The sequence below is a fragment of the Culex quinquefasciatus genome, chromosome 3, assembly GCF_015732765.1.
Source record: "Culex quinquefasciatus strain JHB chromosome 3, VPISU_Cqui_1.0_pri_paternal, whole genome shotgun sequence".
NCBI classification, from domain to species: Eukaryota; Metazoa; Arthropoda; class Insecta; order Diptera; family Culicidae; genus Culex; species Culex quinquefasciatus.
This window is the reverse complement of record NC_051863.1, coordinates 13599159-13623281: the sequence shown is the minus strand read 5'-3', so window position 1 is coordinate 13623281 and position 24123 is coordinate 13599159. Positions and strand designations below refer to the sequence as shown.

General features: G+C 39.7%; 1 protein-coding gene across 2 annotated transcripts in view; it reads left to right on the top strand.

Annotated features, from left to right (window-relative positions):
* LOC6052586 (dual specificity protein phosphatase MPK-4) overlaps nucleotides 1-24123 on the top strand; it is a 41718-nt gene that overhangs the window by 8251 nt on the left and 9344 nt on the right. Inside the window, exons 2-4 of one of the 2 annotated variants that reach the window (XM_038263442.1) lie at nucleotides 3167-3645; nucleotides 3754-3853; nucleotides 13581-13816. In XM_038263442.1, the coding sequence (XP_038119370.1) occupies nucleotides 3318-3645; nucleotides 3754-3853; nucleotides 13581-13816 (664 nt within the window). In that variant the 5' untranslated portion in view covers nucleotides 3167-3317. Of the gene's footprint in view, nucleotides 1-3163; nucleotides 3646-3753; nucleotides 3854-13580; nucleotides 13817-24123 lie in introns of both variants that reach the window. The other variant, XM_038263441.1, reaches the window with a different exon arrangement.

The window sequence follows — 24123 nt, the reverse complement described above, 5'->3', positions numbered from 1 at the left end:
CTCGATGATGTCCAGCTTAAAGTGTGGCAGCCGGCGTGGCTTGAGATCACGATGAACAGCGACAAGCACACCTCCTCCTCCAGAGGTGGTCCTATCGAGCTGCGTCGCGATCTTGTAGTTTTGCAGATAAACTTTTTCACCGGGCTTCAGATGAGTTTCCGTGATGGCAGCTACGTCGATCTCCTTCTCGCGAAGAAAATCCACCAGCTCTAAATTCTTCCTCCTAATGGAGCAAGCGTTCCAATTCAGCAGCTTGAGGGACCTACGATCCATACTGGATGACGAACGAGGTCAGCACTTCAATCTGCTGGGTCTTGGTTTTGCATCCACGCAGTGCAGCGGACATCTGTTTGAAAATATTGAGGAGTTCGGTTGAGGTGTAAAGATCATTACCATTTTCCTCAACTGCTGGTTCTTGGGTTGGTCTTGGCTCCTGGCTGAAGCCCGGTGGTGGCGGTCTCGGCTCCTGGCTGGAACCCGGCCGTGGATGATTCATCTCAGCTCTCTTCCTGGGATCCAACGGCAACGGTGCCAAGTTCGGGACCTGGCGTCGCGGTTGAAGAGGTGGAAAATTTTGCTCCACCAGGGCTGGAGGAGTTCTACGACGCTGAGGCTGATTCTTCGTCGATGCTTGCTGCCGAATTTTCACGAACTCAGCTCTCTTGGGGCACTTTCGGTCGGTTGACGAGTGCTCACCGTTGCAGTTGAGGCACTTCACCAGCGAATCTTGGATGCACTGGGATGTGATGTGCGCATCGGTACCACATTTGGCGCAACGACGCTTTAGGTGGCAGTTCTTACCTCCGTGCCCGAAACCCAGGCAGTTGAAGCATTGTGTGACGTCACGATGCACTGGTCGGTATCGCTCCCACGACACGATAATGTTGAAAACCGCTCGAATTGCCTTCAGCTCAGGAAGCGTCGTCGATCCCTTAGCCAAATGCAGCAGGTAGAGCTGGTCACGGTACTTGATGTCTTTGTTGCGTCGGCTCATTTTGTGCACGGCCAACACATCCAGTTTCAAAACTTTTAGCTCGGCAGCTAATTCCTCCACTGGCATGTCGTACAGACCTCTGACGACGATTTTGTACGGCTTATCCATGACGACATCATGGGTAAAGTACTCCGCCTCGTTTTCGGTCAAGTAATCCTTGACCAGTTGATAGTGCTGCCTGGATTGCACCAGCACCTTAAATCCGTCCTGACACAGACGAATGTTGCCTTGGACTTTCCCAGACTTGATGAGTTCAACCAGCCCCGCTCGAAAGTCGATCGTTGCTGCTGATTGCCGCACATAAAAAGGAGGCAGTTTCTCCTTTCGCTGTTTCACTTCATTCTCCTTTGCTTCCGCTACCTGGTCCTCGTCAGGCAGTCCAGCAAACTTGTTGTTCTTCAATAGCTGCTCCTCGTGCGACGAAGAGTTCTCCTCCTCCTCATCCATCGGTACAGTACCGTCGCTCTTTTTCGTCTTTTTGCTGTTCGATGTCACTTCCAAAAGCACCTTCCCCGGTTTTTGGCCATCAGTTGAGGCCTCAACCTTCCTTTTGGAAATTCCCACTTTTTTGCCTGCTTGAGCCGCAGGTAGGGCAATATTGCCGGCGTTTTGCGCCGGGACGCGACGAGTCATGTTGATTCAGACAACCTTCACCAACGAATGCTCGGATAACAATGATCACATACTTGGGTAAGAGGTTATCATTTAGTGATTATAGTGTTATAACACAATTAGAGCTTTTCAATCACAATAAAAAGCTTCCAATACATAATGGCATCTGAAAAATCAATTAAAAATATAAGTTGTTTTGTAAATTAAGCTGTTACATAGGAAATACTGAACAATAAAAAAACATATTTTTTTGTTGGATTTAAGATAACTCCGGCTCCGACTCCGACTCCGGGTTATCAGAAATCTTCGGCTCCAACTCCGACTCCGACTCCGACTCCAGCTCATAAAATTTAGCCGACTCCGGCTCCGACTCCGACTCCAGCTGTTCGAGTTTTGACGACTCCGACTCCGACTCCGACTCCAGGTCCTCAAAAAGACCCTACTCCACCGACTCCGGCTCCGACTCCGACTCCGACTCCACAGCCCTGCATTAAAGTATTACCGGAATACAAATTTGAGTATTTCAAATTGCATAATTTGTAAAATATTACCAAAAATGCATTGAATAGTTTTAGATTTTGGAAAAAATCCTTTTATCCGATTAAACTTTAGCGTTTATAGACTTTATCGAATTAAATCAGAATTTTTCACAGAATACTATCCATTAGTTCAATTTTTGCAGAAATAAACGCAATTTTAAAAATAATAGCAATTTTTCCACCATCCTAGATTTAAGATTGGATGTCATTCAATTACTCGAATGTTTGAGTAGAAATCTTGACACTAAGACCTATACTGCCCCTGATCGCATAAATGTCCCATATGCATTTTCATCGATTTAGAGTTATTGATGCAGTTTGATTCAAATTGTGTGCTCTTTCAAAAGAGCCTATAACATCCAGCACTTTGTTCTAGAAATCAGGAGGAAATCCAGTTTTTTCGCGAAAACTTAACACGTAGCCTTATGTATGGGACAAACTTCAAATGCGTTTTTCTCAGCTTGCTGTTTTTGCATATGGGACATTTATGCGAACATGGGCAGTATATGGTTTTCAAGGGCATCTTCTCCTTTTGAGTTTTAATTTGTTATCAATTAATTTATAAAATCACACGATTCTTAAAAAAAATCTTTTCATCCAAATTTTGAAAAAGAGCCGTTCAAAAGAGCGGCTCTTTTAAAAGAGCGAGCGAAATTGAGCGGCTCCTAAAAAGGAGCGGGTTTGCCCACCTCTATTGAAAATGAATAAATTTGGATTATTTTGTTTTGAATTTACAATTTCCACCTCAGTACCCCTGCACTTTGATGGGGGTGGTCATGTCGGGGTGGGGACATTTTCATTCATCACTATCGTTCCCCATTGGTTCTCCACCATTCCCCACCACCTCAAAAGCAAACATCCCACCCACTCCCAAAACCGTCTGCGGGGTGGTGGGGAGCATTGTGAGCGAAAAAGAAAAGACGAAAATCACTTTGGCCCGAAAGTTTTCGGTCGTGAACTTGGTAGCGCTGTCGTCATCACTCACTGCTTCTCATCGGGGCTTGATTTTTCATTCCAGCAGAGGCAGTCGCGCGTTCGTCCCCGACCAGTTTGCAACGACCGGGAGTGGCCACCTTCGCCGTGCGGTTTTCCCGACCCGGCCCCAAACACGGCACGGCTTCAAAATAGGTCAACCGCAGAGTTCCCGGTTTAACGAGCACGTGCAGTCCGCGATGAACGAGGGCGCCGAAATCGTGGTCAAAAAGGTGGCCGGCCACATCCCCAAGGGCAGCATCCCGAAGAACCCGCCCAAGCCGAAGGACCATCACCATCCGCACCACCACGCACTGTCCACGTACCGGTTGACGCGCGAGGACATCTCCGGCGGACCGGTCAACCTGGACCAGATCGAGCCGGGCCTGTGGCTGGGCAACGTGACGGCGGCGGCCGACCTGCCCACGCTCGAGAAGCTCGCCATCCGGAGCGTGCTGACGATCGATTCGTGTCCGCTGCCGGCGCACGTCACCGAAAATCCCGGCCTGCGGGTCAAGTACATTCAAGGTATGGCTGGTCGAGGGAAAGGGCGGGAAAGAGTGATTGTCTCTAAATTATTAATGACCTGGATCACCCACCACCCTCCTCTCCCCGTTGTTTCTCATTCCAACGCAGCTTCCGATGTGCCAAGAGAGGATTTAATCAAACATTTTGAGGAAACCAACAAGTTCATCCGGGATAGCCTGGCCGAGGAGCGGAATGTTCTTGTGCATTGGTAAGAGGAAGAGGGAAACAGAAAACCCCCCTTTTGGGCCTATTTTGTGTTTTCTAGGAAGCTCTTTTGTTTTGTGGGGTGATTGATTGTCTTCTCTGGTGAAAGAGTGAATTTTATATGTTTTGATTGAGGACAATGAAATCGTTCTGTTGACATGTTTGATTTTTTTTCAACATGAACTGTGTTCAGTTGAAAAAACCCTCAGAGCTGACAAAAAAAATTAAAAATACATTTTAAGGCGAAAAAAAAATAGTATAAAACTCCTTGAGAAATAATTAGTTAGTTCGTCCCTATAAGTTTCCATACAATTTTAGCAGCTGTCCATACAAAAGTGTTTCAAAATTCTTCAAAATCAACAACTTAACACAGAATTTCTGATCGATTTGGTGTCTTAGTCGCAGGCCAAGGATTGATACCTAAGAGCATGCAATGGCACTGACCTTGTTGCGTGCTCTTCGGTTGACGTCCACGTAAGGAACATCCTGGAAGGAGCGTAACTAACTACATCCGTAGTTCTGTTAGATCATCCGAATCATCTTGATCAGAACAGTATAGCTCTGGTTCCTTATGAGTGTCCTATTTTCTTACCTCCACGTTGGCTTGGTTTTCATGATGACCTAGCTGGTGGCCTGTGGAAACGGATCGTAAACCTTTGACCACCGCGGGTCAGAGTCGAGACGGCTAAAAGAAAGGGGCGCGACAATGTGGGAAATGGAAGTAATTTGTGATTGTAGACGGTATTGTTTTGATTCGCAGTATGTTGAGTCAACTGCTGTGGATGTACCTGAAACATCGCACAACGGGGTTTCTCTTCTCTTCATTCTCAGCTACCACCTATCTCCTATTTTTATTTTGCTCTTCTGATGCTCAATTCTTCACTGATTCTTCTATTTAATATCCAACATTTGATTTTAATTTTAATAACTTTTGATTCTCTTATCTCTCAAAGCTTTTCCACTCTTTTCTATCAATTAATACTGCTGTAACAAACTTTGTTTTGTTTTTTTTCCTTAAAAATATACTTTTCCTTAATGTACTAGTAATATCAAGTCTATTTATCATTCGCCTAATCTTTTTTGATTTTATTGCGAATTTATTTATTTGAATAATTCTTTATCTGTCCTATAAATTATCATTACTATAATCTAAGCTTGTTTTGTATCTCTATTTATTAACTATTGTCTAATTTTACATCTAATACATCTAGCTTCTCATTTTAATTCTTCATAAAATAAATTCTCTTTTACTGTCAATTGTTTTCAATCTTCACCCTTTTTTTCAAACAAGTGAGGTTTGAGCCCTTACTCAATTTATGGAATGGTTAAAGGATTAACACAAATATTACTATTGTATTTTTGGTAAACTTTTATAACATGCTTAGGACCAAAAATTGTAACAAAACACCGCGACAAAAGAAATAGCAACAGATAAACAGACTCAACAATAGGGAAGATTTCCACCCCCGGCCGAGTTAAAATGCGTAACCGGAAAAGAAGGTGTGCATGCCTGGCACGAACACTCAAAGCGTGTTCTAGCGTGCTGCTCGTGCTGACTCAGAGCAAGGGTGAGATGTAGGTGTAAGGGCAGTGCGTGTTCGTCGGGAACCTAGTGCATAAGATCGGTCAAGGCCCGTTCTTACACTGAAAATTGCGAATTGCGAATTGCAATTTGGTGTCTTAGTCAAGGGTCGATGAAGCGCGCAACCATTCGTGAGCGAAAACGAATCGCTAGGGTGTGTTCAAATGTTACGTAGGGGAAATATACCCTTTCCAATCAAACACCTATCTTCGTCTTATGGAGAGTTTGATGCTCGATTAAAGCTCCAAAAATGCAATTTAAGCTATAAACTTACCAGCAACAGCACCGCCTCGAGTATGCACGTAAATGTATGCAACTTACTGGCTAAAAAGATCAAATTTAATGCACTTTTGATCATAATATCAATTTTGCGAGAACATTTCTCATCATTTTGTTGGCACACACACAGTGACACACGCGAGAAACCCTCAAACGCTTAATGAATATCGCCAAAATCAACTTTTCACTTTCGCTTACTTTTTCACGGCACTTTCCATACAAAACTGCCCCCAACTTTCGGCAACATGTTCTTTTGCACATTAGTTGGTCACTCACTTGAAAAATTATCCCGAAACATGTAAATAATTAGCAAGCGCCATCAAAAAATCAAACGCACCAAGTCTTTTGACGTTTCAATTTTGACGACCCATTCCAATCGAAGGCTGAAGAAAACCGAGCGAGAAGCGAAGGCAAATAAAGAACAAAGGGTGGCTACCAACACCACAAAATAAATATTTTTTTCAAATGCTTGTAAAAGGAAAAGAATAACTTTTAGTAAAAGTGAAAATAAACAGAAATGTTCACCAAAAGTTGCTCTACACGTTGGTGTACTTGGTTTTTGTAAATTTCAAGGAACACTCCAGATTATTCAGCATCACTCAAACACGACCGCTTATTACGCTTCAAATGGGTACATTTTCCCTACAGAGGTTTTCGGGATTTTTTTTTAAATTTGTATTTGGCATGTTGAAAATTGTTGTGAAATGGGTCTTTGATTTTGTGCTATAAACAAAATTGCAAAAAAATTTGGATATCATTTATTTTAAGCAAAAATGATTTGAGCTCGCTGGTGAATTTGTCTTTTTGAAACAATCAGGACCCTTAATTTTGCTCGGGACTCCTAAGAAAAATTACACTCTGAAAAATTACCCTTTTTTATTTAACTTTTCCTCATTAATTTATTTAAACCACGGTCCTGATTACTCCAATACGACTCATTCACTCGCGATCACAAATCGAACGCGACGAGAAACTGCTCTGACCGTTTCCTACCGTTTGTCACTTCCACGCCAATCGCTACTGAATACTCTCTCTTTGCTCTTTCCTTTCACTTCAATCGGGTAGTACAGCGAATGGCTCAGAGAGGCTGATTGCTGAGAGCTGACTCGAAATAGTCTGCGGTTGGCTTTGTTTTGATCATTAATTAAACTGCTTAAAATCAATGTTATCAACAATGTGATTTTGTTGATAACACAACATCAAAGACACATTTGATAGCAACTTTTACCATGCCAAATATGAATCGAGTCCTAAAATAAAGCTTAAATTTGTTATATTATTGCTCCCAACGATAAAGCTTATTTTTATGAGAACAATGACTCTTGGAAAGACCGCCAAGGATTTAAAATGAATGTTTAATTCAATTTTCAAAAATTAACTTCACGGCCTTTCTTAACACAAAAGGTCCTACTTGACAGTTCGTTCCAAGGGGACCATAGTTGATCCATCGAACACATGTTGTCTTGACATTTTTTTGCATTAAAATGAAAAAAAGTTATCAGAAATGGGTTTTAATCATGTTTTTTTACCGTTGTACATAAAAATTTACATAGGGCTTTAGTACCCAATTGACGGTAAACAGTTTCAGCGAAGTATTTGTTTCGCTGTGTGAAGCGATTGGCTAAAGCGCTTTCAGCTAGCGGTTCGTGTTCACTCGAGAATGGTTGCGCGTCCCAGCCGGCAAAGATGCGAAAATCAGGACTTTGATTTAAACCATTTTAAAAATTCTTAATTTTGGATATGTTTTAGATGACCAAAAGGCCGTCTATTGAACTATGTCATAATTTGGTCTAAATTTATTTTGCAGTGTTGCCAATTTTTTGAAAAAATAAAATTTTCAATAAAGTCCTAAAGCCCCACATAAATGTTTATGTTCAACGATAAAAAACACGATTAAAAACCATTTATGGTCACTTTTTTCATTTCGACGCAAAAAAAAAAAAAAAATTACAAGACAACATGTTTTCGATTGATCAACTATGGTCCCCATGGAACGAGCTGTCATGTAGGACCTTTTCTGTCAAGAAGAGCTGCGAAGTTAATTTTTAAAAATTGATTAAAATCTATAATAAATCCTTTGCGGTCGTATAAAGTGCTTTATCGTTGTGAACAATAATATCATAAATTTAAGCTTAACTTTGGGACCCGATTGAAAATTGAAAACACATACTAACACAAAGCGCCACCAAGAGGCAAAAGGTAGTAACTAATATTTTTGGCACTTTTGTTAAAAAATGCGGTTTTGCAAAAACAAATAACAAAACCATCTTTTAAGCATTGTTCGACTATCAAACTTGTAATTCGTTGCTGATTTGTCAGGAATTTTTTTAAAAATTAAAAGTTTTTTTTGCATGACCCCTTTTGGGTGGACATTTTTGTTGTCACCTTTTGGTTCCTTGGATTAGCCATGGATAATTTCACAGTGTAATAAACAGGGCAGCTACCACCACGCGGCGCCACCGTTTTGTTTGAGAAAATGATACAGGTTTTTCAGACGAGTTTCAATCCCGTGATTAAAGGCTTCAATGACATTGAGGTTGGACCAAAATTACTTTATGAAGGAAAAGCACCCATGCAAAAAATGTTTCAAAAAGCTTTTTACAAATAGAATTTTTCAATGTAAAAAAATGGAACATTTCTTTTTTTCTCTTTTCTACGAATTTCAAAATCTGGCTCATCATTTGAAAATGTAAAAAAAAATTACCCCTTTAAGAAGTCAAAATTTTGGCAATTGTTCACGCTCTATATGAAAAAAGTGGATGTGCAATTGTCCACGAAGGGAAATTCCTCGGGAAATTTTACATAAAATATAAAGAGATGTCGACTCGACGTTTCCGAGTTATGATTTTTTGAAAATATTAACCAAAAAATGAAGAATATTTTATTTGCTGTATTATGTGAAATTTTCCGAGAAATCCGATACAAATATTTTCTGTCACGTCGATTACGACCGCGCTCCTACCGTCCGACATGTCACGGTGTTTTTGCAAACCCTTTGGCATGTTGACATCGAACCCCCCCACAGCAGGTCGGGTTCTACACCGATGTCCAAGCAGTCTTCAGAAGCTGCTGTCAAAACTCGAATATCCCCGAAAGCGACGAGTCACGCAGGAGACGAGTGTAGTAAATTTTAAATTAAAGCATTTTGGATAGTTGTGAAATTCGCGAATTTGTGAGGTAGGAAATTTATTAATAAGCCTGATCTAATTTGTGCCTAGTGTTGCTTCCGTGCCGAAGCGACGTCCTATCCTAAAACTTAATCTAAACCTAACCTCAATTGCAGCTGGAACGTTGTGCGAGAGAAATTCTTGGTTGGCTAGATTAGTAACGAGTGTCAGAAATAACACTGCAGTAAGTTTGCGTTTAGTTAAAATGAATTGGAACTTAAATCTAACTTAAACATAATTGAATTACAGTCTGACTACCTGAACGTAGTTATCGGTTGATTAGAATCTACACAAGGGCTAGAAGAACACTAAACGTAAGTCCCCCTGAACGAATTTCTGTTTCGCATTCTCTAAAAAAACAATGTTTTCGCAGGAAATAAAAATCTACACCCAGAACAACCTGGTGTTTATTCGTGTTTCGGAAACGCACCCTAGCCGTCAACTCAATTCAACATTTTCAGACATAGGCTCTTTGGTCTAGATACGGTCAAAACGCAATTATAAGCTTTCATACGACTTTTTCAAAAGTTTTGCTAAATTTTGCGATCATAAAATTAAAAAAAAAAACTTGAACAATTTGGATTTGTGAAAATTGCCACAAAAAAAGGTGCAGGTGGTTATGTTACACATGACCAGTATGACAAAGAACTTTGCAAGATGATTGTTGAAATTTTCGATTAGAATGTCCGGTCCAAATTCCCCCTTATAATAACCGTCCTATTGAACTAAGGGGACTGAAATTGCAAGTGGAGCTGAAATAGAAATCGAAGTGAAATCAATTTACTTTCCTTCACCACTCGAAAGTTACCAAGATGCGGGAATGTTTTTGCAAGGCTGTTGCAAGCAATCGGTGGCAGTAAAGGAAATTTGAACAGCAGGCATTATAAACTACCCTTACAGGGCTCTTAATGATTACGAGATAGTTATTTTAAATTTCCAGAAACAGATTTTCGCAGTGGCACAAAAAAAATGTGCATCGCAGTAATCTATTTATTACTTCCTGCCTAATAAGCTATATATTTTAACTGCTTAGTTTCAGATAATGGCCAAATGCAACTTTTTATGTCCAGTATCAAAAATCATAAAGTTTGATACCCATATTGCCCCAACTCTTACGGTCCGGCAAATGTCCCCCCATCGGAACATCCGCGGGGCCTCCGGCCACTCCGGATTGTGGCCACTATTGCCGAAATGTCAAATTTCATGTCCAGTATCAAAAACCATAAAGTGTGATACCCATATTGCCCCAACTCTTACGGTCCGGCAAATGTCCCCCCCATCGGAACATCCCCGGGGCCTTCGGCCACTCCGGATTGTGGCCACTATTGCCGAAATGTCAAATTTCATGTCCAGTATCAAAAACCATAAAGTGTGATACCCATATTGCCCCAACTCTTACGGTCCGGCAAATGTCCCCCCCATCGGAACATCCCCGGGGCCTTCGGCCACTCCGGATTGTGGCCACTACTGCCGAAATGTCAAATTTCATGTCCGGTATCAAAAACCATAATGTTTGATACCCATATTGCCCCAACTCTTAAGGTCCGGCAAATGTCCCCCCATCGGAACATCCGCGGGGCCTTCGGCCACTCCGGATTGTGGCCACTACTGTCGAAATGTCAAATTTCAAGTCCAGTATCAAAAACCATAAAGTTTGATACCCATATTGCCCCAACTCTTACGGTCCGGCAAATGTCCCCCCATCGGAACATCCCCGGGGCCTCCGGCCACTCCGGATTGTGGCCACTACTGCCGAAATGTCAAATTTCATATCCAGTATCAAAAACCATAAAGTTTGATACCCATATTGCCCGTACTCTTATGGTTCGGCAAATGTCCTCCCATCGGAACATCCCCGGGGCCTCCGGCCACTCCGGATTGTGGCCACTACTGCCGAAATGTCAAATTTCATATCCAGTATCAAAAACCATAAAGTTTGATACCCATATTGCTCCTACTCTTATGGTTCGGCAAATGTCCCCCCATCGGAACATCCCCGGGGCCTCCGGCCACTCCGGATTGTGGCCACTACTGCCGAAATGTCAAATTTCATATCCAGTATCAAAAACCATAAAGTTTGATACCCATATTGCCCGTACTCTTATGGTTCGGCAAATGTCCTCCCATCGGAACATCCCCGGGGCCTCCGGCTACTCCGGATTGTGGCCACTACTGCCGAAATGTCAAATTTCATATCCAGTATCAAAAACCATAAAGTTTGATACCCATATTGCTCCTACTCTTATGGTTCGGCAAATGTCCTCCCATCGGAACATCCCCGGGGCCTCCGGCCACTCCGGATTGTGGCCACTACTGCCGAAATGTCAAATTTCATATTCAGTATCAAAAACCATAAAGTTTGATACCCATATTGCCCCAACTCTTATGGTTCGGCAAATGTCCCCCCATCGGAACATCCCCGGGGCCTCCGGCCACTCCGGATTGTGGCCACTACTGCCGAAATGTCAAATTTCATATCCAGTATCAAAAACCATAAAGTTTGATACCCATATTGCTCCTACTCTTATGGTTCGGCAAATGTCCTCCCATCGGAACATCCCCGGGGCCTCCGGCCACTCCGGATTGTGGCCACTACTGCCGAAATGTCAAATTTCATATTCAGTATCAAAAACCATAAAGTTTGATACCCATATTGCCCCAACTCTTATGGTTCGGCAAATGTCCCCCCATCGGAACATCCCCGGGGCCTCCGGCCACTCCGGATTGTGGCCACTACTGCCGAAATGTCAAATTTCATATCCAGTATCAAAAACCATAAAGTTTGATACCCATATTGACCCAACTCTTATGGTTCGGCAAATGTCCCCCCATCGGAACATCCCCTGGGCCTCCGGCCACTTCAGGTGGTGGCCAATTCCAATTATCGACTCCTTCTAATGCCGGCTGGCATGTCTTGGCTGATCCATGCCATCTGCTCCCGGGCCACCAGACCATCTGCTCCTGATGTTGACTCGTCGACGTCCAGCAACAGAATGAATTTTCGGGTCCAACCGAGCCGAGTTTTGTTGGTTTAGGTTTAGTTTTGTTGCCCCGTCGACGATCCGAAAATTATGAGGTGGACTGCCGTTCTACGCATAATTGTCCCATGTCATTTTTGGACGATTCTGACTTTTTATCATTTTTAAGTTTAGTTTTACGTATACTTTCAGAACAACACATAAAATCTAGTACTTTGTTCAGAAAATCATTGAAAACAACACCAAGTCTGTTTGTCACATCGTTGAACTTCTACACATAATTGTCCCACGAAGTATTTTCTATCACGAAATCATGAGTTTTACGAAGCATTTTATCTTGTTTACCTGTTTATCTGCAAGAGGATTATAAATAAGGGCGATAAAATGTTAACCGGGGTGATAAGGGACATATAGGGCGAACAGGGACCCACGGGACAATTATGCGTAGAAACACAGAAAACGATCGAAAAATTTCAATCGCGTTTTTCTCAGTTGCCCTTTTTTGAACATGGGACAATTATGCGTAGAACGGCAGTGGAGTGGGGGTAATTTTAGATACATCAATCTCACGTCTCTCGATTGACTGATTGGGAAACGTTTGTTCGACCAACCAGCGTGTACCTAAGAGGGGAAATTTGCCGAGAGGGGAATTCGTCACGTAACGTTTTCGCTTCGCGAAAATTTTGGATTGACACCACGTATAGAAACCTTAGGACAAAGTTCTTTGTCAAAATAATTTTTCGCATCACCCTAGCACGCCGTAGGTTACCCTAATGGCCAAACAAAAAAAAAAACACGAAAAAAAAAACCTGAAAATGCCAATCATTTGAAAACGGTGCAAGGTTATTTTCGACTGCAAATTTGATTTTGCACCTTCAACTGTTTTTTTTAAATATCATTTGATATTTTCGATTTTATTCGAAAACTTTTTTTCCTCGAAAATTCATATCTCCGGTAAAAGTAAATGATGCCTCTTTTAGTTTCCTAAAACATATAAAAACATATAAATCGAATATTAGTGATAAAAAGTCAAATAAAAATATAAAAAACCCGTTTGACTTTTTTTACACGAAACGTCATAGTCCTAAACACCAACTCGATCAGAAAATCCCTTTTCTAATGTTTACATTATCTATTTTGTATGACCAAACTGCTAAATTGGAAGAAGCCTTATATAAAAAACCAATTATGCAAAATAGTTTTTTTTTACATTGGAATTGCTTGAACAAAGTTTCACCCAAATAAAAAAAAACTAAATTAAAAATTTCGAAAAAATGCGAAATTCTAGAGACTTAGCCATTAGCCAAATGTGATTTTCAATGTTTGTAAAATTGTCTCATCTCCTTGAAAAAAGTATTATTAGTTTTTTAAAGCTATGTCTGACATTTCAAAAGGGCCTAAATATTATAAAACAAATGTCCAATAACAAAAAAGCATTAGTTTTCCCTGTATAATCCTATAAAGATTTTTGATTTATTTTATAGAAGTGTTCTGGAAAAAAGAAGCTAAGAATGACTAAGAAAGTTCCAGATAATAAATTTATGGATTGCGACCTCTTGCCCCGCTGTGCCTCGAACTACCTTTTTTACCATCCCGGGGAAATTTCGTTTTGTTTGATTTGATTCCTTCCGTGAAAGTGCGTTCCACAATCAGAACTTTTCCCATTAATATAAAACCATTCTTTCTTTCTCATTCTTTCTTTTCTCCCGTGTCACACGCACCCAGCTACTTTGGGGTCAGCCGCAGCGCCACCATCGTCATCGCGTACATGATGGACAAGTACCGGCTCAGCTACGAGGCGGCCCTGCACCGGGTCAAGTCCCGGCGCCGGTTCGTGCTGCCCAATCCGGGCTTCATAACGCAGCTGAAGCTGTTTGCCCTCATGAACTACACCATCGATCCGCAGAACGACCGGTACAAGCTGTTCCGTCTCAAGCTGGCCGCGGACAACGTGCGCAAGGGTAGGTGAGGGGGTGGAGGTTGATAAGTATTTCCGCCGGCCGGAAATTTGCTTCGACACGAGTCGTGCATTTACGTGGGCGGCGGGTAGCAATGAAAAAAAGAAAGGAAGAAGACGGGCTAGGACGACATTATTATATCATCGTCGTCGTTGACGCCGTCCCGTACCTTGAGTTTAAAGAGAGGGAAATGTAATACTTTATATGACCGGACGGACGTGTCGAGTGGAGACGTCGACGAGAAAGTTTCACGAGGGAAAATCGATTCAAAGGTTGACCTTAAAGTTTAATGTTGAATTTAATAGTGTTACTAAGTTAAAGAAATATCTAAATCCAATTGTTTGTTGGATTTGTCGAGGTTTATAGTAAAGATATCTTCTTCTTCAAATCTGATCTGGAGCATTTTTCAAATAATATTTCAAACATCATAAAAAATCCTTCCAATTTTGGCAGCTTTCCAAAAAAAAATAATAGATAAAAAATGTTAAGAGTTGATTAGAAAAAAAAAACCCTTCTTTAATTTTTGTTCGTTAAAAGTGACATTCCAAAAAAGTGATGTCCAATAAATAAAAAAAAAACAGTTTGAATTGAATTGAATTTATTTCAATTTATTTTTGAGCAACATCAAAAATATTTTCCAAAAAATATTGAAATTTTGCTCAAAAAAAACCTCCAGAAATAATTTTCCAAAGTTGTAAACGAAATTTGCAATCGAAAAGAAATTAACATTCAATTCTCTACGAAATCGGCATTTTTTTAATTTAAATTTTTGTATTTGGTGCCTTCAGTATGCCCAAAGAAGCCAATTTGCATCATTAGTTTGTCCATATAATTTTCCATACAAATTTGGCAGCTGTCCATACAAAAATGATGTATGAAAATTCAAAAATCTGTATCTTTTGAAGGATTTTTTGATCGATTTTGGTGTCTTCGGCATAGTTGTAAGTATGGATAAAGAATACACTGAAAAAAAATGACACACGGTAAATTTTTTTGGTGATTTTTAATTTCATGTTTTGTCACTAAAACTTGATCTGCACAAAAACACTATTTTATTTTTTTTTTTTATATTCTGATATGTTTAAGGGGACATCAAATGGCAACTTTTCAGAAATTTCCAGAATGTGCCAGAAATCTTTGATTTTTTAACTTCATTTTTCGATGTAAAATCGAATCTGCAATCAAAAAGTACTGCTCACGTTTGCAAAAATCAGTGCCCATGTTTGCCCCTTTTGATAAAAATATTTTTGGAAAGCTGAGGAAATTCTCTATACTTTTGTTAAAATATGAAACATTCGTAAAATTTTCCAATCTTTTCGAAAACATTATTTTTTTTTTTTAATCAGGACTAACATTTCAAAAAGGGCGTAATATTGAATGTGTGAGATCCTAATGTAAAATTGTATGACAAACATCTTTGTCCAAGACCGCAAAACGATCCGAGTTTACCATGACGAGTTATTAACGACGTTTTTGTATAAAAAGCGGCCCCTAACCCTCAACCGATTTCGCTCAAAATTTTCACAGTTTTCGATTTTTGCCTAAGGAATTGAATCAGGGGGTATCCCTGATGTCGATTTTTTTTATTGTCACCCTATAGGTATATTCAACAAAGATTAACATTGACTATTATTTTTCCCACGTTTAGGAGATCATGTTGATGTTTTCCTAATTTTATTTTTAGATTTTATTTTGCATTTATCTTGTTTAGTTTATCTTAGTTTTTGGTAGTATTTGGCCTATTTTATCACCTCATTTCATTATATTTTGCCATTCTAATTGTTTCATATTTTTATAGTCACTTTTTAATTTTTGCTTAGGGGTTTTTCACACTTTCTGCTCTAGAATGACACCATTATTATTTAAATTTTAAAATATGTGTAGTGTCATAGTCTGGGACACAACAAAATATACTGCAAAAAATTACTTTTTTTTAAATTTAAAGTCAAAGTTCCAACCATTAAATTTTCTAAAATGTTAAGAGTTTTTCTTTCCAATGCTTTTAAATGTCCAAAAATTGGTTGAAAACAGATTTTTGGCAATTTTTTAGATCGAAGCCCGTCTAGCGGCGGGGTTGGGTTGTAGAGGGTTAAAAAGCCATTGGTAGATCTGCACAAGACGCAAAAATTGCTCCAAAAAGAAATGCCGCGTGAAAAGAGGTCCCTCCGTAAACATATTTTTTACCTGAAACTAAATCTCAAATGGTGAAATTATTCGCAATTCGCAATTCGCAATTTTCAGTGTAAGAACGGGCCTTGACCGATCTTATGCACTAGGTTCCCGACGAACACGCACTGCCCTTACACCTACATCTCACCCTTGCTCTGAGTCAGTACGAGCAGCACGCTAGAACACGCTTTGAGTGTTCGTGCCAGTCATGCACACCTTCTTTTCCGGTTACGCATTTTAACTCGGCCGGGGGTGGTACATTACGTAGGGTTTGATGTAAGTATAAGCGCCTAATCATTTATAGTGTGCCTATCAATTTTCATTAAAGCAAAAACTGTTTTATTTTTAGTTTGAATTCAAAAACTAGTTGTTATTTTACTGTGTATTGTTTTCTCCTGAAATCATTCCTAGTGTTGAGTCGTGTTTATATGTTGCTATTTCTTTTGTCGCGGTGTTTTGTTACAATTTTGGTCCTAAGCATGTTATAAAAGTTTACCAAAAGTACAATAGTAATATTTGTGTTAATACTTTAACCATTCCATAAATTGAGTAAGGGCTCAAACCTCACTTGTTTGAAAAAAGGGTGAAGATTGAAAACAATAGACAGTAAAAGAGAATTTATTTAATAAAAATCAAGAATCAATAGTAAGAGAATGATGAGCGTATTTTAAAGAATAAAAATGAGAGGCTGGATGTATTAGATGTAATATTAGACAATAGTTAATAAATAGAGATACAAAACAAGCTTAGATTATAGTAATGATAAAGAATTATTTAAATGAATAAATTCGCAATAAAATCAAAAAAGATAAGGCAAATGATAAATAGACTTGATCAGAGCTGAAAATGTCAGGGGTCCTGACGCGAAAATTGGCGACGCATACACGATTTTTTCAGATCCATTCACTGAACCGCAAAACCGTGACATAAACAAACCCGACTCAGTCGTGAGTGCCCTAGCTCACTGAGCAGCTGCAATTAGGTTTTACGCCGTCGCGGCTAACCTCAATCTCGTTTTTCTGTTTGACAGCTCGCGTGCACTGTTTACATGGACTTAGTCGGAAGTGATAGATTTTTTTTTCATAAATTTTTTTTAGGTTCTTTTTGGTGTTAGCAATTTTTTTTAAATGGACCGACAATGTTTCTTAGCCGGTATGAACATGGGTTGTGTATTTGCTTATAAGATTAAGCGTCTTTTAAAAACAAATTTTAGGAAACGGTTTAACCTTTAGCTAGTCTCTGTCCAACGCTGGAAAGACAATGATTTAACTGCCGGTTTCGGAAGCAATCAACGAGATCCTCTTTGCTGACGTTAATAAGGTGATCGACATGGACGGGGAAATTTCGAGCCGGTTCTCAAGTTCAAGTAAAAAGTTGTTTTTCAACTTTCAAACTAAGGCTAAGTTACTTTGCGATAGTGTTTTTGATAGTGTCTATGAAAAAAGATCGTTTAAGAGTTTTATATATTTTTAGAGGTTAATTTATTTGAAAGATTACTCCGAATTGTGGGAAGGATTACACAGTTACATTATTTTTGTTGCTATAATAATTCACAAGAAGTTCAGGACAAACAATGTTATAAAAATATGTTGTCGCCTTTTTGCACGCCTCCTGCCACATGGTTTCATTTCTTTCTAGTTTAATACAAATTTGCTCGTTTTTCGACCAGACATAGAAAAAACCTTGACTTACATCGCAAATGTGCACCTGCGCCAGAACTTGCAAGAAATATTCATGATCCGGGTTTAGTTGAAAACTTTGTCCGTCAAAAACAAGATAATTCAAATCACTTAAAGATTGAACCTTTGAAAGTTGACTTCTTTTGATAACCTGAAGGGGCATTTTATTTCCACCGTCGATCGACCACAACAGTCGCACTCCATGATGATATCGGGAGAAGCAGCAAGAAACGGTAATTTTTTATCAATGAATATACCACACTCATGCAAACGGATATTTCGGTGATCCTCCAGGTGTGTGGCAAACTTCTTCTTCGCCTTAGGTTCATTGTTTCTCCCATATCTGATTGCTTCAGATCCTGCGTTTTGGCGGTACGGGTGGCAGATTTTGTTTAAAAGGGACATTTTACTTGGTACAATCGTAGGCGACGCGTGGATGCACTGTCGTAGAATCGAAGCTGTTATTCGTCCTAAACGAATCCATCTCCACAGATCACACTGACTTTGAAGGCGTGTTAAACGCTCCACTTGATCGATCCCATGCTGCGATACGGAAAGCTGTAACTTTCCTGCTTCTTCGAAAATTTTCTCATCTGTCTCTACTTCCAGCTCCGCACGGTACTGTCTCGACAGCAGCAAATTAGGGTTGAACATTATATCAGAAGGAATTTGTGTACTTTGGCAATCAGTACACATTAAGTCCTCGCAGCAATACTTTTTTACAAGAACAGATTCGTCTGAATCACACACAAACTGCATGAAGTCCGCTTGGCCGCGTGGTTGATTGAGATCGTCCAATCGAGTGATTTTAAATCCAAAGTCTAAATCACCGATTGAATTATTAAGATCATCTTTGATCTTTTTCGCTGGTCTCGACCACACGGACGGAAGTTCTGTAACAGAAAGCTAAAGAAAACGGTAACAAAAATTTAAGTTTTAATTTACGTTTTATACCTTATGCGTAGTTGACATGAAATTTAAATTTGCCAAAGCAAACAATAATGTGCTGACATGCGAGCAAGTTTCGCTTACGCCCGTAACGCATGTACAATGCGCGCAATTTATGCATCCATCTTTTTGGGCAATAATCCATGTGTTGTGCGGCGATTCTCGTAGCTTCATCGAGCGGTAAACCTGAAAAAGAATAATTTAAAATTTGATTATTTAAACAGAAAAAAAAACCTGTCTGTTTATTAAACCCTTTTTTTAGTACTTTGAAACACAAGTTTTACGTGAGTTTTCTACATCATTTATTGTACAGTAAATCCTCACTATTTCGTTATCAAACTTAGATTTTGTTTAAATACAAACCTTTCCTCGAATGACGAAGTGATCATTAAATATTCCACCATTTACACTATGAATAAACCCAGATTGAAACTTTTTAAACGCTTCAATGCTTTTGGAATTTTTTTAAATATTGTGCTCCAGGAACAACGTGAGTCATCAAATAATGCGTAACATGACCAACCGTTACGCATGTCGGGTAGTCTTTTTCATTTAATTTTGCGTCAAATGGATCGACCGAGTTAATAATTTTAATCTTATCGACGTAGCGTGCAAGTTCAGAATCTTTCAAGCCATTTGCGTATGTTGAGAGTTTATTTAAACTACTCATTTTAGTTATTTATGAAAAAATCTTTAGGAAATATAAAATTTGCAAACGCACTCTTCAAACTGTTTAGAACTGTCAACATGACAGCAGACAAAATGACATAGACAATCAAACATACTCTTTGTGTTCAGCATGTTCTTAGACAAATGAACAGATTTTTTTTACAAAAACATGTCGTCAACTGGGGTGGATTGGGACTACAGTTTAAATAGGGACAGCAGCAGTTTTGGAAATAAATGTACACATTTTATCTTTTTCACTTTTTCCTTTAGGGATCGTGCATAAATCACGTGGCCTTTTTGAACCGTCGAGGATTCAGTTTTTTTTTGTATTTGCCGGCAATTCTGGTGTTTTTTTTTAAGAGGAAAGGACCGAGCCTCGTAGCCTTGTGGTAACGCTTCCGCCTCGTAAGCGGTAGATTGGGGTTTCAAAACCCGACTCGGGCCAACACAACTGGTGATCTACTCCTTTCTGGATTCGATTACTTACCCACTCGGAAAATAATCTGGTAAATTTGAGTGTCTGGCGCTGGCGGACGTTTGTCGTGCAGTTCAGACAAACTTGGCACACTTATCCTAGACAAGTTTTGCGTAACGCCAGATGAATCTGGCGAAAATCGGGCAAAAGTACTGCCAGCTGTCTGGCACAAAAATCAACCGGTTCAATCGGTTGAACCGTGCACGACCGGTTTGTGTCATAGTCGCCAGAAATCATGGCAGAAATCTTGGGTAAATCTGGGGTAAATTCTGCCAGATGACTGACGCAAGCCCCCAGACGAACGCCAGAATTGTGTCCGCCATTTTCGACCGGGTTAGTAAAGGGAAGGTAGTGTATCATCACAAGTTGGACTTTATTACGACACCTTAGGGATAGAGATCCTTAATAGGGAGACTGGTCGAAGTGAATTTGACGTACCCAAACAGACACGAGTTTGACGTATCCAAACGAGCATTTGCCTTTACGCCCAGCAAAACTTATCAGTATTGCCAAGCTCAAAACATACGTTGCCAGATCGATTTAGCCAGCTTAGACCAGTCTCCCTATTTAGGGTCTCTACTTAGGGAAGGCGACCTATGGAATGTTAATGTTATCCTTAAGAATAAGCCCAAAAAATCAGCTTTGTAAATGCGTCTCCGTAATATTTTTTTTAAATTTTTGTGGGGTTAATTACTTTTTTTAAATTTATTTATTACTTTAAACACAATAAACAAAACTTATTTTTTAACACATATGTTTTGCATTTTGCTTTTTTTAATTATTTAATCAACAGAGCAATTCTCTACGAAATTGGTCTTTTTTCTTTAATTTTAATTTTTGTATTTTTAAATCCGACTGAAACATTTTTGGTGCCTTCGGTATGCCCAAAGAAGCCATTTTGCATCATTAGTTTGTCCATATAATTTTCCATACAAATTTGGCAGCTGGCCATACAAAAATGAAGTATGAAAATTTAAAATCTGTATCTTTTGAAGGAATTTTTTGATCGATTAGGTGTCTTCGGCAAAGTTGTATATGGACTACACTGGAAAAAAATGATACACGGTAAAAAAATTTTGGTGATTTTTTATTTAACTTTTTAACTTTTTTGAAAATAGTCGCAGTTTTTCATTTTTTTAATTAGTGCACTGTTTGCCCACCCTTGATTTTTTTTTTAAAGCTGAGATATTGCCATGCAAAGGTTTAAAAACAGGAAAATCGATGTTTTCTAAGTCCCACCCAAACAACACACCATTTTCTAATATCGATATCTCAGCAACTAATGGTCCGATTTTCAATGTGAAAATATGAAACATTCGTGAAATTTTACGATCTTTTCGAAAAAAATATTTTCAAATTTTTTAAACCAGACCAGGACTAACATTTTAAAAGGTCCAAACATTCAATATTACGTTCTCAGCCCAGTTACCGAACAAGTGCTGTAAAGCAAAACGTAAAAAACAGCTTATTGGAAATTTTTAAAGCAAAACTCCAAAAAACAGAAAAGCATACGAGTTCTACTTTTCCAATTCGTTTATGTAAGTAAGGATTTACCCTAATAAAAATATAGTTTTAATTGTTACATTAAGTTATGATCTTTTATTTAACGAATACAAAATGCATGACACTTTAACAATTAAGTCAACAGCAGTTAATCCGTTTTGATATCTTGCCATTGTGTTTACAGATATGGGTGCTGACAAAATCGAAAACTTTTCGCGAATTACTCCTATTGCCCTCTCTACGTGAATCCTATATTGGGTGACTTGTTTATTCTCGTCTAGTTCTTTTAACGAAAATTGTGTCTTTTTTCGTAGAAAATTAGGAATATTTAGGACAGCCTTTTTTTCGGCAACCAAATCGGCGATTTCAAAACCCTTATCAGCTAAAATAATATCGTCTTCTACAATATGATCTAAAATACCGCTTTTTTGAAAATTTCCTTATCTGAAATCCTACCGTTGTAACCTGAGCTAATGAAAGCAATGTTTCCATCTGGATGGATCGCAATCATATATTTAATTGTCTCGTGTTTTTTATAATTGCTATAAAGAGAAGTTGCCGCTTTTAAATCAGAGGGATTCTGGCAAAAAATTTCGAAGCAGTCAACAATAAATATTCGTTTGTTTCCAAACTTGGACTGAAAATTTTGTGGCAAATGTCGAACAGCAATTTCAGGTTCTGTGGGAAAATTTGCCCACTTGAGGCTTTCGTGGATTTGATAGAGAGTTCTGTGGAAATATTTTGAAATTGTCGTTAAGCTAGAGTTGTAGTCATAGGCCAATGATGAAAGCGATGTGTTCAATCTTAATCTCGTTAGAGTTAAAACAAGTAGCTGGTCTTTTGACAAATTACAGACAGGCTGATCTAGACTAGGTTCCAAAAATTTAAATAGTTTAAAAAAGGTTTCATAACTGCTAATCCCGGTATAGAATAAACATTTTCGGTCGTCTTCGACAAACTTCAGACCTCTTCTGCATTTTTGACCTCAGCCTCCAACTCATCGTTTTTTTGCAAACGAATAATTTCATCATAGTACTGCTGGAAAGTTTTTGCGGGATAGCAGACACCTAAAATTAAAATAAAAATCTGTGCAAAAATAAATAAATAGCAAAACATTAAGTAGCAAACCTCCTTCCTGTACGTTGCAATTTCCCTTACGCGAAGATGATGCAACAGCCTCATCTTCTTGTTGTTTGGATGCCAATATAGATGGGTTTGACTGTTGCTGGTCTGTAGGTAACGAGGTGGAATTTTCTGGCAAATCAGAACGATCCATATTCAAATCAGCCCTGATGTCATCAGAATCCATTTCATCGCAAGAGGAAAAATTGTGATCAGAACCGGCCCTGGAGGAAAAGTCAGAGTGTTCGCTAATGGATCGCGACCGGCCCTGGGTTGAATTATCCGCTCCAGTATCCATGTCTTCGGAACCGGCCTTGGAGGACATGTCGGAGTGTTCGCTGTTGGACCGCGACCGGCCATGGGTTGAATTATCGGCTCCGTACTCCATGTTTCCGGATCCGGCCCGTGAAGACATGTCGGAGCGTTCGCTGATCGATCGTGAACGGCTGTGGGACGAATGATCGGTTCCAGTATCCATGTCTTCGGAACCAGCCTTGGAGGACATGTCAGAGCGTTCGCTGATCGACCGTGAACGGACGTGGTTCGAATTATCCGCTCCGGACTCCATGTTTCCGGATCCTGCCCTGGAGGAAATATCGGAGCGTTCGCTGATCGACCGTGAACGGCTGTGGGACGAATGATCGGTTCCAGTATCCATGTCTTCGGGACCGGCCTTGGAGGACATGTCGGAGCGTTCACTGATCGAACGTGAACGGCCGTGGGTCGAATTATCGGCTCCGCACTCCATGTTTCCGGATCCGGCCCTTGTAGACATGTCGGAGTGTTCGCTTATGGACCGTGAACGGTCGTGAGTTGAATTAACCGCTCCGTTTGTTGAAGGCCGGTGACCTGTTGTTCGTGCAACAGAACCATCCGGTTGCAGCCTGGCAGTCGAACCGTTGGAGGCGGGAACAGGCTCGTCCAAGCTGTCGGAAGAATCATCGTCGGGAAGTTCGTCCTTGCGCGTCAATTCTAAATCGATCGTCGGAACCCAGTCTACATTATCCACGTCAAAAAAGTGCAGAAGGTTTTCCTACAAATATATGAAAATCTATAATCTGATTAGTATTCAATCAGAAATATCAACTTACCGCCGACGAAATGCCTGCCACAAACAAATTTTTTAACTTTGAAATCGTCTTTTTTCTTCAAAGCATCAAGCCACAGTTTTCGGCGTTTGAGGCTCAAATTGTTCGTATGGATATGCACGGTTTTTCCGGAACTGTGTGGAAAGTAAATTTTCCGCTCGATTCACTCCGATCACAGTCATCCACAAAACATTTTCGAGGCATTTTGCCAATTTTTGAAGAACTTAAACACTCTTGAACCGCACGCAACGAACACGAGCAAGACTATGTAAACAGTGCACGCGAGCTGTCAAATGACGTCACGCTGTAAAACCTACAGTAGTCGACCAACGCTCATTCGACGTTGCACGCACACACATAAAGAAACAAGTTTTTACACAAAAAGTTGGTATTTATGCGTGGAAATGTAATTTTGAATATAAGTTATGGTTGTTTAAGTGTTTTGCACAGTCTAGAATCATTCAATTGTTTAAATATAGTCAAACTAGTGTTTAGAGAGGATTTTACTAGTCAGTCATACGACACAAATTGAGTGAGTGTAGCTCATTTTTTCACGTCTCTCATTCTCCAGCAGCCGACCGGCACGAGTCAGGCGGCAGTGGTTGAACGGACACAGTAGGCTTACAGTCAGATGCTAGCAGTGAACTGACATTTTGG